Source organism: Bombina bombina, chromosome 6 (genome assembly GCF_027579735.1).
Source record: "Bombina bombina isolate aBomBom1 chromosome 6, aBomBom1.pri, whole genome shotgun sequence".
Classification (NCBI taxonomy): Eukaryota; Metazoa; Chordata; class Amphibia; order Anura; family Bombinatoridae; genus Bombina; species Bombina bombina.
Window position 1 is genome coordinate 5,989,259 of NC_069504.1, and position 13,662 is coordinate 6,002,920.

A 13,662-nucleotide genomic window follows, 5' to 3' on the forward strand; every position below is an offset into this window, starting at 1 on the left:
GGCGCTATCAGAATTACCGAAGCCTTCTCCTGTTTGATTCTGGCTACTAGCCGAGGAAGAAGAGGAAACGGTGGAAAGACATAAGCTAGACTGAACGACCAAGGCGCTGTTAAAGCATCTATCAATGCCGCCTTGGGATCCCTGGATCTGGATCCGTAAAGGGGAAGTTTGGTGTTCTGACGGGACGCCATCAGATCCAATTCTGGAATGCCCCATACCTGGGTCAGCTGAACAAAAACCTCCGGGTGGAGTTCCCACTCCCCTGGATGAAAAGTCTGACGACTTAGAAAATCCGCCTCCCAGTTGTCTACCCCTGGGATGTGAATTGCAGATAGATGGCAGGAGTGATCCTCTGCCCATTTGATGATCTTGGATACTTCCTTCATCGCTAGGGAACTCTTTGTTCCTCCCTAATGATTGATGTACGCTACAGTCGTGATGTTGTCCGATGGAAATCTGATGAATTTGGCCTCCACTAGTTGAGGCCACGCCTGGAGCGTATTGAATATCGCTCTCAGCTCCAAAATGTTTATCGGGAGAAGAGATTCTTCCCGAGACCATAGACCCTGAGCCTTCAGGGAGTTCCAAACCGCACCCCAGCCTAACAGACTGGCATCGGTTGTGACAATGATCCACTCCGGTCTGCGGAAACTCATTCCCTGAGACAGGTGATCTTGAGACAACCACCAGAGAAGAGAGTCTCTGGTTTTCTGGTCCATTTGTATTTGAGGAGACAAATCTGCGTAATCCCCATTCCACTGTTTGAGCATGCACAGTTGCAGTGGTCTGAGATGAATTCGGGCAAAAGGGACTACGTCCATTGCCGCAACCATTAAGCCAATTACCTCCATGCACTGAGCCACAGAAGGCCGAGGAATGGAATGAAGAGCTCGGCAAGTATTCAACAGTTTTGACTTCCTGACCTCTGTCAGAAAGATTTTCATTTCTACCGAGTCTATTAGTGTTCCCAGGAAGGGAACCCTTGTGAGCGGGGACAGAGAACTTTTTTCTACATTCACCTTCCACCCGTGAGACCTTAGAAAGGCCAGAACAATGTCCGTATGAGCCTTGGCTCTGTGGAAAGACGACGCCTGTATTAATATGTCGTCTAGGTAAGGTGCTACTGCAATGCCCCGTGGTCTTAGCACTGCTAGAAAGGACCCTAGCACCTTTGTGAAAATTCTGGGAGCGGTGGCCAACCCGAAAGGAAGGGCCACGAACTGGTAATGTTTGTCCAGAAAGGCGAACCTTAGGAACTGATGGTGATCTTTGTGGATAGGAATATGTAGATATGCATCCTTTAGATCCACGGTAGTCATATATTGACCTTCCTGGATCATCGGCAAGATTGTCCGAATGGTTTCCATCTTGAAAGACGGAACTCTGAGGAATTTGTTTAGAATTTTTAGATCCAGGATTGGCCTGAAAGTTCCTTCCTTTTTGGGAACTACGAACAGGTTTGAGTAAAATCCCAGTCCTTGTTCTGCAATTGGAACTGGGTGTATTACTCCCATTTTTAGGAGATCTTCTACACAGCGTAAGAACGCCTGTTTCTTTGTTTGGTCTGAAGACAAACGAGAAATGTGGAACCTTCCCCTTGGGGGAGAATCCTTGAATTCTAGAAGGTACCCCTGAGCAACTATTTCTAATGCCCAGGTATCCGGAACGTCTCTTGCCCAAGCCTGAGCAAAGAGAGAAAGTCTGCCCCCTACCAGATCCGATCCCGGATCGGGGGCTACCCCTTCATGCTGTCTTGGTAGCAGGAGCAGGCTTCTTGGCCTGTTTACCCTTATTCCAGCCCTGCAAGGGTTTCCAGGTTGCTTTGGGCTGGGAAGCGTTATCTTGCTTTGCGGCAGCAGAGGTTGCAGCAGATCCACTCCTGAAGTTGCGAAAGGAGCGAAAATTAGCCTTGTTTTTGGCCTTAAACGGGCTATCTTGTGGAAGAGCATGGCCCTTGCTGCCAGTGATATCTGAAATAATTTCTTTCAGCTCTGGGCCGAATAGGGTTTTCCCCTTGAAGGGAATATTTAACAGTTTTGTTTTGGACGACACATCCGCCGACCACGATTTGAGCCAAAGCGCTCTTCGCGCCATGATGGCAAAACCTGAGTTTTTCGCCGCTAGTTTAGCTAATTGGAGAGCGGCATCAGTGATAAAAGAATTAGCCAGCTTTAGAGCATGAATTCTATCCATGACCTCATCGTATGAAGTCTCCCTCTGGAGCGACTCCTCCAGGGCCTTGAACCAAAAAGCCGCTGCAGTAGTTACCGAAATAATGCAGGCAATTGGTTGAAGTAGAAAACCTTGCTGAACAAAAATTTTCTTCAGCAATCCTTCCAATTTTTTATCCATAGGATCTTTGAAAGCACAACTGTCCTCCATTGGTATAGTTGTACGCTTAGCAAGTGTTGAAACAGCCCCCTCTACCTTAGGGACTGTCTGCCACGCGTCCCGCCTGGGGTCGTTTATGGGGAACATTTTCTTAAAGATAGGGGGGGAACAAAGGGTACACCTGGTCTCTCCCACTCCCTAGTCACAATATCCGCCACCCTCTTTGGGATCGGAAATGCCTCAGTGTATACGGGGACCTCTAAAAACCTGCGCATCTTACACAATTTTTCTGGGACAACCATGGGGTCACAATCATCCAGCGTAGCTAAAACCTCCTTAAGCAGCACGCGGAGGTGTTCCAGCTTAAATTTAAACGCTAAGGAATCTGACTCTGCCCGCTGAGAAACTTTTCCTGTATCAGAAATTTCTCCCTCAGACAGACCGTCCCTCACTGCTACTTCTGAGTTTTGTGAGGGTACTACAGATAAATCATCCAAAGCTTCTGATTGCTCATCCTCTGTATTTAATACTGAGCTATCGCGCTTTTTTGGAAAAACTGGCAGTTTGGATAAAAATGCTGCAAGGGAATTATCCATGACTGCTGCTAATTGTTGTAAAGTAATAGGGGCCAATGCGCTAGAGGTACTAGGCATCGCTTGCACGGGCGTAACTGGTGTCGACACATGGGGAGAGGAAGAAGGACTATCCTCATTACCCTCTGTTAAAGAATCATCTTGGGCTACATTTTTAAGTGTCACTGGATGGTCTTTAAAATGCTTAGATGTTTTAGCACACTTTACACATAAATGCAATGGGGGTACCGCCATGGCTTTTAAACATAAAGAACAAGGTCTATTTGAAGTCTCAGACATGTTTGACAGACTTAGACAGCACTACAATACAGAAAAAAATCACTTTTTGAAAAAACTTTACTGTGTCTTTAAATAATAAAAAGCACACACTTTTTTACCAAATCACCAAAAAACATCCGATCTTTATGAAATTTTCACCACATGATCCTAATGCTTTGAAAAGATTGCACACAAATTTTCAAATCAATTAACCCCTTATTGCCCAAACCAGAGCAAATTGAAGTAAACAACCGGTTTAACACACTAGAGCACGGTGCCACAGTCTTTTCTGTGGCCCTACCTTCCTTTAGGGTTATTTGTAGCTGAAATATAAGCCTCCTTGATGTCCTCCTGCACTCTCAGGACTCTACACGTGAAGCTGCATGAAGCTGTCTTGTAAATCAACTGCGCAACTGAGGCGCGAAAATGAGGCCCCCTCCCTCTTCAGTTCAGAGTTATGGGGCCTTCTTGAGTCAGACTAGGCGTCTAATAATATGCCAGGCGTAATAAAAACCCCAAAAGTGTTTCCAACGTTTCAAACAGTTGAACAAATATAAGATTCCACTAATAAAGTAATCGATTTAGCCCATCACAGTGTCTACCAGTATTTAAGCCCTTAACTGAAGCCGTCCTTCTATACTGCGTCTCAGAAAATGGCTTACCTTCCCTCATGGGGATTTCTGTCAGTCTTCTAGCATTACCAGGTCTTGTTAGAAAAAAAAAATGACTGAGCATACCTTAAGCAGTATAAGCCTGCAAACTGTTCCCCCCAACTGAAGTTCTCCGGTACTCAACAGTCCTGTGTGGGAACAGCAATGGATTTTAGTTACAAAATGCTAAAATCTTTTTCCTCTCAGCAGAAATCTTCATCACTTTCTGCCTCAGAGTAAATAGTACAAACCGGCACTATTTTAAAATAACAAACTTGATTGAAGAAACATCTTGATTGAAGAAATAAAAACTACAAATCTAACACCACATTCACTTTACCCTCCCGTGGAGATGCTACTTGTTAGAGCGGCAAAGAGAATGACTGGGGGGCGGAGCCTGAGGGGAGCTATATGGACAGCTTTGCTGTGTGCTCTCTTTGCCACTTCCTGTAGGGATTGAGAATATCCCACAAGTAAGGATGAATCCGTGGACTGGATACACCAAGTAAGAGAAAAAATTAGTGTATAATGTCCCTTTAAGAGATAAGTCTATGAAAACAAAACTGTATATATTTGGAATAGAAAACAACGTACAAATAATAGACGTAAGACAAATAATATGAACAAAAAAAAGAAAAAGAAAGGACAGGGTGGTAAGACAGGGGGAAAGTCAGTGTCTTTTTCTGAAAGTAAGGGTGAATAGTCCTCAGATGAGAGATCATAAGGTAACAAGGATTTAGGAGCCACACACACAGGGATTTTTGAAAAATACCATAGTGAACCCTATAACTGAACATCCACAAGTGGTTAGACCAAAATAAAATAAAAATCAACACCAAAGACAGGGGGTACTAGGTACACACCCATGACAACCACTCAGGGCACAGCTGTGACAGACTTAGATCAGGTTTGTCCATTGGACACGGGACTAATGTCAGTTCCTACGGAGACACAGAAATCACAGGAGAGGTATCAGTTGAGAGGGTCGAGAGGACAAAGCAAATACAAATAGAAAATTTACTAAATTTATAACAAAAAATCATTAACTAAGGAACAATTTAAGGTTTTGGGGTATGGTCTTTCGTTTGCAAAGACTACTAACTTCACTGTCTTCCAAACCATAATCGATGTAAATCGCATGATAAGAAATGTAACTTTAAGAAAACATTTCTATGGTCAGGGAGACATGGAACAAATACATCTTGAGAACAGGCTACAGACCACTGACACTGATTCCACTACTCTGACTTTTCAGGATATATGTGATACCATTTCATTACAAGAATTACAATTTGATACACCTGACAATGAAGGTAATAAAAATACAGGTATCTCTCTCAAACCCACAGCAAGTTTCTATCCTATACATAGCAGGGGAGTAATAATTGAAACATTCTTTAATCGAATAGAAAAAGATCTTACAAACCTAAAATCTACAGAATGTTCTACTGAACATAATCTAAGTAGGAAAGAGAAGATAGCCCTGAAACAGTTACAGGATGACTCAGACATTGTAATAAAGAATGCGGACAAGGGATGTATAGTGGTGGTTCTCAATAAATCCACCTATATTGAAGAAGCACTAAGGCAGCTTACCAACACAGATAATTACACAGTTTTACCAAGAGATCCAACTAATATTTTTTAAAAATATTTAAATCAAAATTTGGATGATGGTAAAGAACAGGGGTTTCTGGATGCAAAGACAACAGAATATCTCAATGTGGAGAATCCCAGAACACCCCTGTTCCATCATTTACCCAAAGTCCATAAAACATTAACTCAGATACAGGGTCGTCCAATAGTAAGTGGGATAGGTTCATTATTGGAACACCTATCTCAATGGCTGGACACTATACCACAACCCCTTGTAATTTCCTTACCATCATACATCAAAGACACAAAACACGTTCTGAATATAATGGAGAAAGTTCAGTGGGAAGAAACATATAGTTGGGTCACAGTTGATGCTGTCTCTCTATTCATCTATTCCCCATGAGAAAGGCCTGAAAGCAATAGCCTTTTTTCTTATAAATTACACTGACTATTCAGGAGAATTTCAAGATTACGTGCTAAGAATCAACAAATTTTTGTTGACTCACAACAGTTTCAGGGGGTGTTCTATCTCCAGAGATGTGGAACGGCGATGGAGGCAAAATTTGCCCCATCATACGCCAACCTATTTTTAGGTTGGTGGGAATTTTTCCACACCTTTGGAGATAGAAACCCCTATACTGAGTAGATTTACACGTATGGGAGGTACATTGATGACCTCCTGTTTATATGGAGTGGTCCACAATTGGATGTTGGAAAATTTGTAGATCATCTGAATTCCAACGTCATTGGCCTCAAATTTACATACGAATGTCACACTAGGGAGATCAATTATTTGGATCTCACTTTGGTTGGATCTGAAGAGGGCACAATTCAGACAAGAGTCTACAGAAAACCTATTAGTGGTAATTCCCTGCTTCATGGCAAGAGTTGTCATCCTAACCATACTGTGGCTGCAGTGGCCAAAGGAGAATTCACTCGATTGAGGAGCAATTGTTCAGAACAAACTGACTATTGCCATGAAGCGAGGGAATTAGAGAACAGACTAAGAGAAAGAGGCTATTCACAAAAGATAACTGCCAATGCTAGGAATCAGGTAGACAGTCGTCACAGAGGGTCTTTCTTAGCAGAAACATCACAACAAAATAAGTCCTTTAAACTTTGTAACAAGCTACAGTGCCCAATTCCCTCAGATTGCTGCTATAATTCGGAAACATTTTCCAATTTTAGCAGCAGATGATAAACTGACTGACTTAGTAAAGGCAGGGGTTAGGTGCACTTCTAGTAAATGTTTTACCTTGGGCACTCTACTTTCTCCTACTGCACTTAAAACTGAGCAGTCAAGCTCAAGCACATGGATGAGTAGTATAGGTATGTATAGCAGCAGCCACAGGAAGTGTCGCCCATGCAAATTCCTTCACATCACATATAACTAGAGAGGAGTTTGAAATTAGAAAATTTATGAATTGCATGTCGTCCAAAGTTATATATTTGTTGAAGTGTCAGACATGTGGGGTCCAATATATTGGACTTATTTAGAGAGACATAAAGTCACGTATTCGTGAGCATCTTTCAACCATAACACAGGGCAAATCCACCACTCCCCTAGTACGCCACTTTGTAGAGAAACACAATGGGAAAATTCATATACTGAAGTGGTGTGCAATTGAACATGTTATACTACCTAAGATAGGTGGTAACTTTGACAAACTACTGGCTAAAAGAGAGATCTTCTGGATGTTCAAGTTGAAAACTAGACATCCAGAAGGATTGAATTCCAGATACCATCTAATCAATAATTGGGAATAATAAATCACGCATCTATCTTCATTAACATTTGATTGTATGCCTACTTTAAAAGTGGTCTAACACAACATAGTGACTGGATATAGTCCTTCATAAACAATGCCAACAGTTACATGGTAGTCTAATTTACGAGTCACTAATATAGAAGCAATAAGAAGACACTGGATTATCTAGTAGCAATTATGTTAACAAACAAATTCACGCATAAGGGATACATTTCAAGGGTTAATTTAGTTAAATCTATAATTAAAGGGACACTGAACCCAAAATGTTTTCTTTCATGTTTCAAATAGAGCAGGCAATTTTAAACAACTTTCTAATTTACTCTTATTATCAATTTTTCTTCGTTCTCTTGCTTTCTTTATTTGAAAAAGAAGGCATTTAAGCTATTTCTTTGGTTCAGAACTATGGAAAGCACTTGTTTATTGGTAGGTGAATTTACCCACCAATCAGCAAGAACAACACAGTGTGTTCACCAAAAATGGGGCGGCATCTAAACTTACATTCTTGCATTTCAAATAAAGATACCAAGAGAATGAAAATAATTTGATAATAGGAGTAAATTAGAAAGTTGCTTAAAATTGCATGCTCTATCTGAATCACGATAGAAAAAATTTGGGTTCAGTGTCCCTTTAACAAAATATAGTAACATAATATCGACTTTTACCTTATTTTTATGTATACTGCATTATGAATCTTCAGTACACATAACATTCTTAATAGTATATTTAAGTTTAGTTTGTATGTCTCAATTTAGTTAGGACAGGGGTCACAAACAGTATACATACTATGTACTATACACTCTACATGTTCCTGGCTCATTGGTTTGATATTATGTTCACAACATATTCAATGCTTAATGTGACTCTGTATTATGTTATAATCCAGATTACTTTTTGCTATTTCATACTTCTATTCTGTGTAAAAGGCAATATCCCTATAGTGATCTAAGATACATGTTGGTTCATACAATTATAATCATGTTTTATTAACCATTCCACCTCAGTTGTTTTAATCTTAGGCAATTTAATCCAGATGCATCAACGTGAAAGTATAACTAATTGTCATTTCACATTCCTTAACATAAGGCTTAATAGGGAGGGTTTGCGCTTTCCGACAACCAATGAGAATTGTTTTTATGCTTTTTAACCCCTTAATGACCACAATGTACCCTGTATGTCACTGGTCGTTAAGGGTTTTTTCAGGACATAAAAGCACAAGTCTAGCAAGAACACGCTATTAATGCCCTCCCTCCAGAAGGCTTTGTGGAATAGAGCAGTCTCAACGCTCGTGGCAAGACCACGCTATAAAACAATCAAGTCCCAAAAAAAGGCCAGCGACATACAGGGTACGTCGCTGGTCCTTAAGGGGTTAAAGAAATGGTATAATGCATAGACTAGGCTATGATTACGACAGTTCGCCGAAACGCCTAAGCCGGTGTGCTGCACTTTCCCTTCCAATTTGTTTTTGGTGGCTCGCTATCCTATTTTTAAAAGAATTGAAATAAAATCGTTGTTTTATTGAGCTAAGGGTTCTTCTATTGTTTAACATACACACATTTATCAACTTTACATTTTCTCCTTTTTCATTATTTTCATATTTTTATTTTTTTCTACAAACTTTTCTGGGAAATCACTACTTAAGGATCAACTTCACTACTGTAAGTGACACTTCATCAGGAGTGAATAGACTGATCCCATATACGTGACTAAAATCACCCTGTATACAGTTTCATGTGCTCTTCTTGTTATTTATTTGTTTTGCTACATGGATCCATGTTTTATTGTTAATTGTATGCTTAATTTTTAATCTTTATGATCAAAATAAATGTCACATTTTACATTTTAGATTTTATACATTTCTCTATGTATTAGTTATACTTAATATTACATTAGCCTTCTTTTTAGGTGCTCCTTTATACTTTGTTAAAATTTACTTTCTTTTAGGGAAAGCTAGGAACCCTTTTTAAGGAGCTATAGGTGTAAAACATTAAGCGCTGGGGTTAAACTGTTAGTTTATAGAAAACAACCACTCACCTCCCCTAGGGATGGTCATTTACGGATGATTAATAACCTCCCCCAGGGATGATCCCTCACCTACCCATGGATGGTCATTCGCTTCCCCCAGTGATGGTCACTTGCCTCCCCCAGTGATGGTAACTCGACTCGCCCAGGGTACACTGCTTAACAAGACCATCTCCTATGGCTTCTGAGGCCAAGAGGTCTGTCCCAGGTGATTGTCACAATGACTGCTGAATGTAAAACTCACCCGTTGTCTGACGTGAAGATAACCAGCGTATTTTCCTGGATTTTAAGGTCCCACAAGGTCTGTATCAATTCTCCTACAGCTCCATCAAACTCAAGAAGAGCATCTCCGTACTTTCCCCGTAGAGAACGTCCTGTGTAACGAGCGCTTGCAAACTGTGGATAATGAGTGTGCTGGTAATGAGAGAAACATGCAAAGTTAGCAACAGATTATGGAACAGAGAATAAATTCAATAAGGTGACAAGGGCCATGGTGAGGTGAGATCACAAACAAGGAATCCCTCTCTAATCACTTTATTATCATTATCCGTCATCAGTAAACATCACAGAGGGCAGAATGGCTGCCGTTTATCCCGTTGACTTCCACAGAGGATGAAGGTGACGTGGGCTGTGACAAATTAACTCATCTGCTTGACAACAGCTAGTAAAGGGTCTCTTACTTCCACCCTTTATGATTTTCTCACACAAGGTATAAAAGTTTATTGTAGAGGAAGGCGAAGGCCTTTAATTTACGGATGAATCCTGTTCTTCATACTAAGATGGCAGCGGGAGAGGGTATTAATAGAGATATAGAGCACCTCTCAGTGAGGAACAAGACAGCTCAGTTTACCTTTTGACATACAAGAGTAGATTCCCACTGATGGGGCCATGACCAAACTCAAGCTAAGGAGGCCTTAGAGGACAGCTTCTGGCATTAAAAGGCAAAAATAAAAAATGGAATTAAAGATGCAAACATAAAAATAACCATGAAGCCCCCACCTTGTTATCCTCCTTGGTACTCAATGACACATACAATCACAATGACTACAGCAATCTCTACATATTAAAAAGGGATTTAACAGCTTGTGTTAAAAGTCCCAGTTGTTTACAGAACTGAAGAGTTTAAAAGAAACAAAAAAGGTATAACACAGAGCGTAACTGGGAACACAACGCCCCTTCCCTGTCAAGTTGTGAAGCGGAAGGGTCGCTATCACGCTAGCTTGGGCGTCCGCTCACAGGGTTACTATCACGGCGTCCACTCACAGGTGTCACTAGCCCGGGCATCCGCTCACAGGGTTGCTAACTGCACTAGCTGAGAGGGTGACCAGTTGATGGGCTAGGTCAGGATAGGGTCAATAGCCAGCATCAGCTCAAAGGGTTTCTAACTGCACTAGCTGACATCAGCTCAGAGGGTGACTAGTTGATGGGCTAGTTCAGGAAAGCATCACTAGCTGGTGTCAAATGGTCACTAGTTGATGGGCTAGGTCAGGAGAGGGTCATTAGCTGGTGTCAGAGGGTGACTAGTTGATGGGCTAGTTCAGGAAAGCATCACTAGCTGGTGTCAAATGGTCACTAGTTAATAGGCTAGGTCAGAAGAGGGTCACTAGCTGGTGTCAGAGGGTCACCAGTTGATGGGCTAGGCCAGTAGATGGTTACTAGCTGGGGTCAGAGGGTCACCAGTTAATGGGCTAGTTCCGGAGAGCATCACTAGCTGGTGTCAAATGGTCACTAGTTGATGGGCTAGGTCAGGAGAGGGTCACTATCTGGTGTCAGAGGGTCACCAGTTGATGGGCTTGGTCAGGAGATGGTCACCAGTTGATGGGCTAGGTCAGGAGAAGGTCGTTAGCTGGTGTCAAAGGTTCATCCGGAGGAGCCATAGTTAGCTAAAAGGGAACTATTTTTGCTGCATGAGAAACTTACATGTGCTGCATAATATAGAAAGAATGGCTTATTTTGTTTCACGGCTGTGGTGATGAAGGACTTGCAGAACTTCTGGTACTCAGGAACGAGTCTGGTGAAGTCCACAGGCTGCTTTAAGATCTTTTCGTTCAGATATACAGGAAGCGGCGCCTCCCCGAGGTCACATGTCCCAACGCAACGCGTGTCTGGTGGAAAACAGGTCAGGTTCTGACAGGGGCCCTGCAGAATCACAAGCAGAATAAATCAAAACTCATCAGTACTAGCCCCAAAACTAATAATCCCCCCAAAAAGTCTGCCCCAATATTGCCAACTCCAATACAAAGTGTACCCCTAATAACGTGATTCCCCCATACATACTTTCTCCTAAATTACAAGATCCCCCATGCACAGTCTACCCCTAATAACGTGAATCCCTCATACACAGTCTGCCACTAATAATGTGATCCACCCACACACAGCCTGCCACTAACAACATGATCCTCCCATACACAGTCTGCCCTAATAACGTGAACCCCTCATACACAGTCTGCCACTAATAAGGTGATCCCCCAAACACAGTCCACCCCTAAAAATGTGAGTCCCTCATACACAATCTGCCAATACTAACATGATCTCCCCATACACGGTCTACCCCTAATAACATGATCCCCCCATACACAGTCTGCCCCTAATAACATGATCCCCCCATACACAGTCTGCTCCTAATAACATGATCCTCCCATACACAGTCTGCCCCAAATAACATGATCCTCCCATACACAGTCTGTCCCTAATAACATGATCCCCCCATACACAGTCTGCTCCTAATAACATGATCCCCCCATACACAGTCTGTACCTAATAACATGATCCTCCCATACACAGTCTGCCCTAATAACATGATCCTCCCATACACAGTCTGTACCTAATAACATGATCCTCCCATACACAGTCTGCTCCTAATAACATGATCCCCCCATACACAGTTTGCTCCTAATAACATGATCCCCCCATACACAGTCTGCCCCTAATAACATGATCCCCCCATACACAGTCTGCTCCTAATAACATGATCCCCCCAAACACAGTCTGCTCCTAATAACATGATCCTCCCATACACAGTCTGTCCCTAATAACATGATCCCCTCCCATAAACAGTCTGTCCCAAATAACATGATCCCCCCATACACAGTCTGTCCCTAATAACATGATCCCCCCATACACAGTCTGTCCCTAATAACATGATCCTCCCATACACAGTCTGTCCCTAATAACATGATCCTCCCATACACAGTCTGTCCCTAATAACATGATCCTCCCATACACAGTCTGTCCCTAATAACATGATCCTCCCATACACAGTCTGTCCCTAATAACATGATCCTCCCATACACAGTCTGTCCCTAATAACATGATCCTCCCATACACAGTCTGTCCCTAATAACATGATCCTCCCATACACAGTCTGTCCCTAATAACATGATCCTCCCATACACAGTCTGTCCCTAATAACATGATCCTCCCATACACAGTCTGTACCTAATAACATGATCCTCCCATACACAGTCTGTCCCTAATAACATGATCCTCCCATACACAGTCTGTCCCTAATAACATGATCCTCCCATACACAGTCTGTACCTAATAACATGATCCTCCCATACACAGTCTGTCCCTAATAACATGATCCTCCCATACACAGTCTGTCCCTAATAACATGATCCTCCCATACACAGTCTGTCCCTAATAACATGATCCTCCCATACACAGTCTGTACCTAATAACATGATCCTCCCATACACAGTCTGTCCCTAATAACATGATCCTCCCATACACAGTCTGTCCCTAATAACATGATCCTCCCATACACAGTCTGTCCCTAATAACATGATCCTCCCATACACAGTCTGTACCTAATAACATGATCCTCCCATACACAGTCTGTACCTAATAACATGATCCTCCCATACACAGTCTGTCCCTAATAACATGATCCTCCCATACACAGTCTGTCCCTAATAACATGATCCTCCCATACACAGTCTGTCCCTAATAACATGATCCTCCCATACACAGTCTGTCCCTAATAACATGATCCTCCCATACACAGTCTGTCCCTAATAACATGATCCTCCCATACACAGTCTGTCCCTAATAACATGATCCTCCCATACACAGTCTGTCCCTAATAACATGATCCTCCCATACACAGTCTGTCCCTAATAACATGATCCTCCCATACACAGTCTGTCCCTAATAACATGATCCTCCCATACACAGTCTGTCCCTAATAACATGATCCTCCCATACACAGTCTGTACCTAATAACATGATCCTCCCATACACAGTCTGTACCTAATAACATGATCCTCCCATACACAGTCTGTACCTAATAACATGATCCTCCCATACACAGTCTGTCCCTAATAACATGATCCTCCCATACACAGTCTGTACCTAATAACATGATCCTCCCATACACAGTCTGTCCCTAATAACATGATCCTCCCATACACAGTCTGTACCTAATAACATGATCCTCTTATT

General features: G+C 42.1%; 1 protein-coding gene across 1 annotated transcript in view; it reads right to left on the reverse strand.

The window, feature by feature from the left end:
- The window catches only part of LOC128662507 (arylsulfatase A-like), a 51,961-nt gene that overhangs the window by 19,560 nt on the left and 18,739 nt on the right, over window positions 1–13,662 (reverse strand). Inside the window, exons 2-3 of the mRNA XM_053716286.1 lie at window positions 11,137–11,355; window positions 9,461–9,630 (exon numbers count right to left, since the gene is read on the reverse strand). Of these exons, the coding sequence (XP_053572261.1) occupies window positions 9,461–9,630; window positions 11,137–11,355 (389 nt within the window). The remainder of the gene's footprint in view (window positions 1–9,460; window positions 9,631–11,136; window positions 11,356–13,662) is intronic.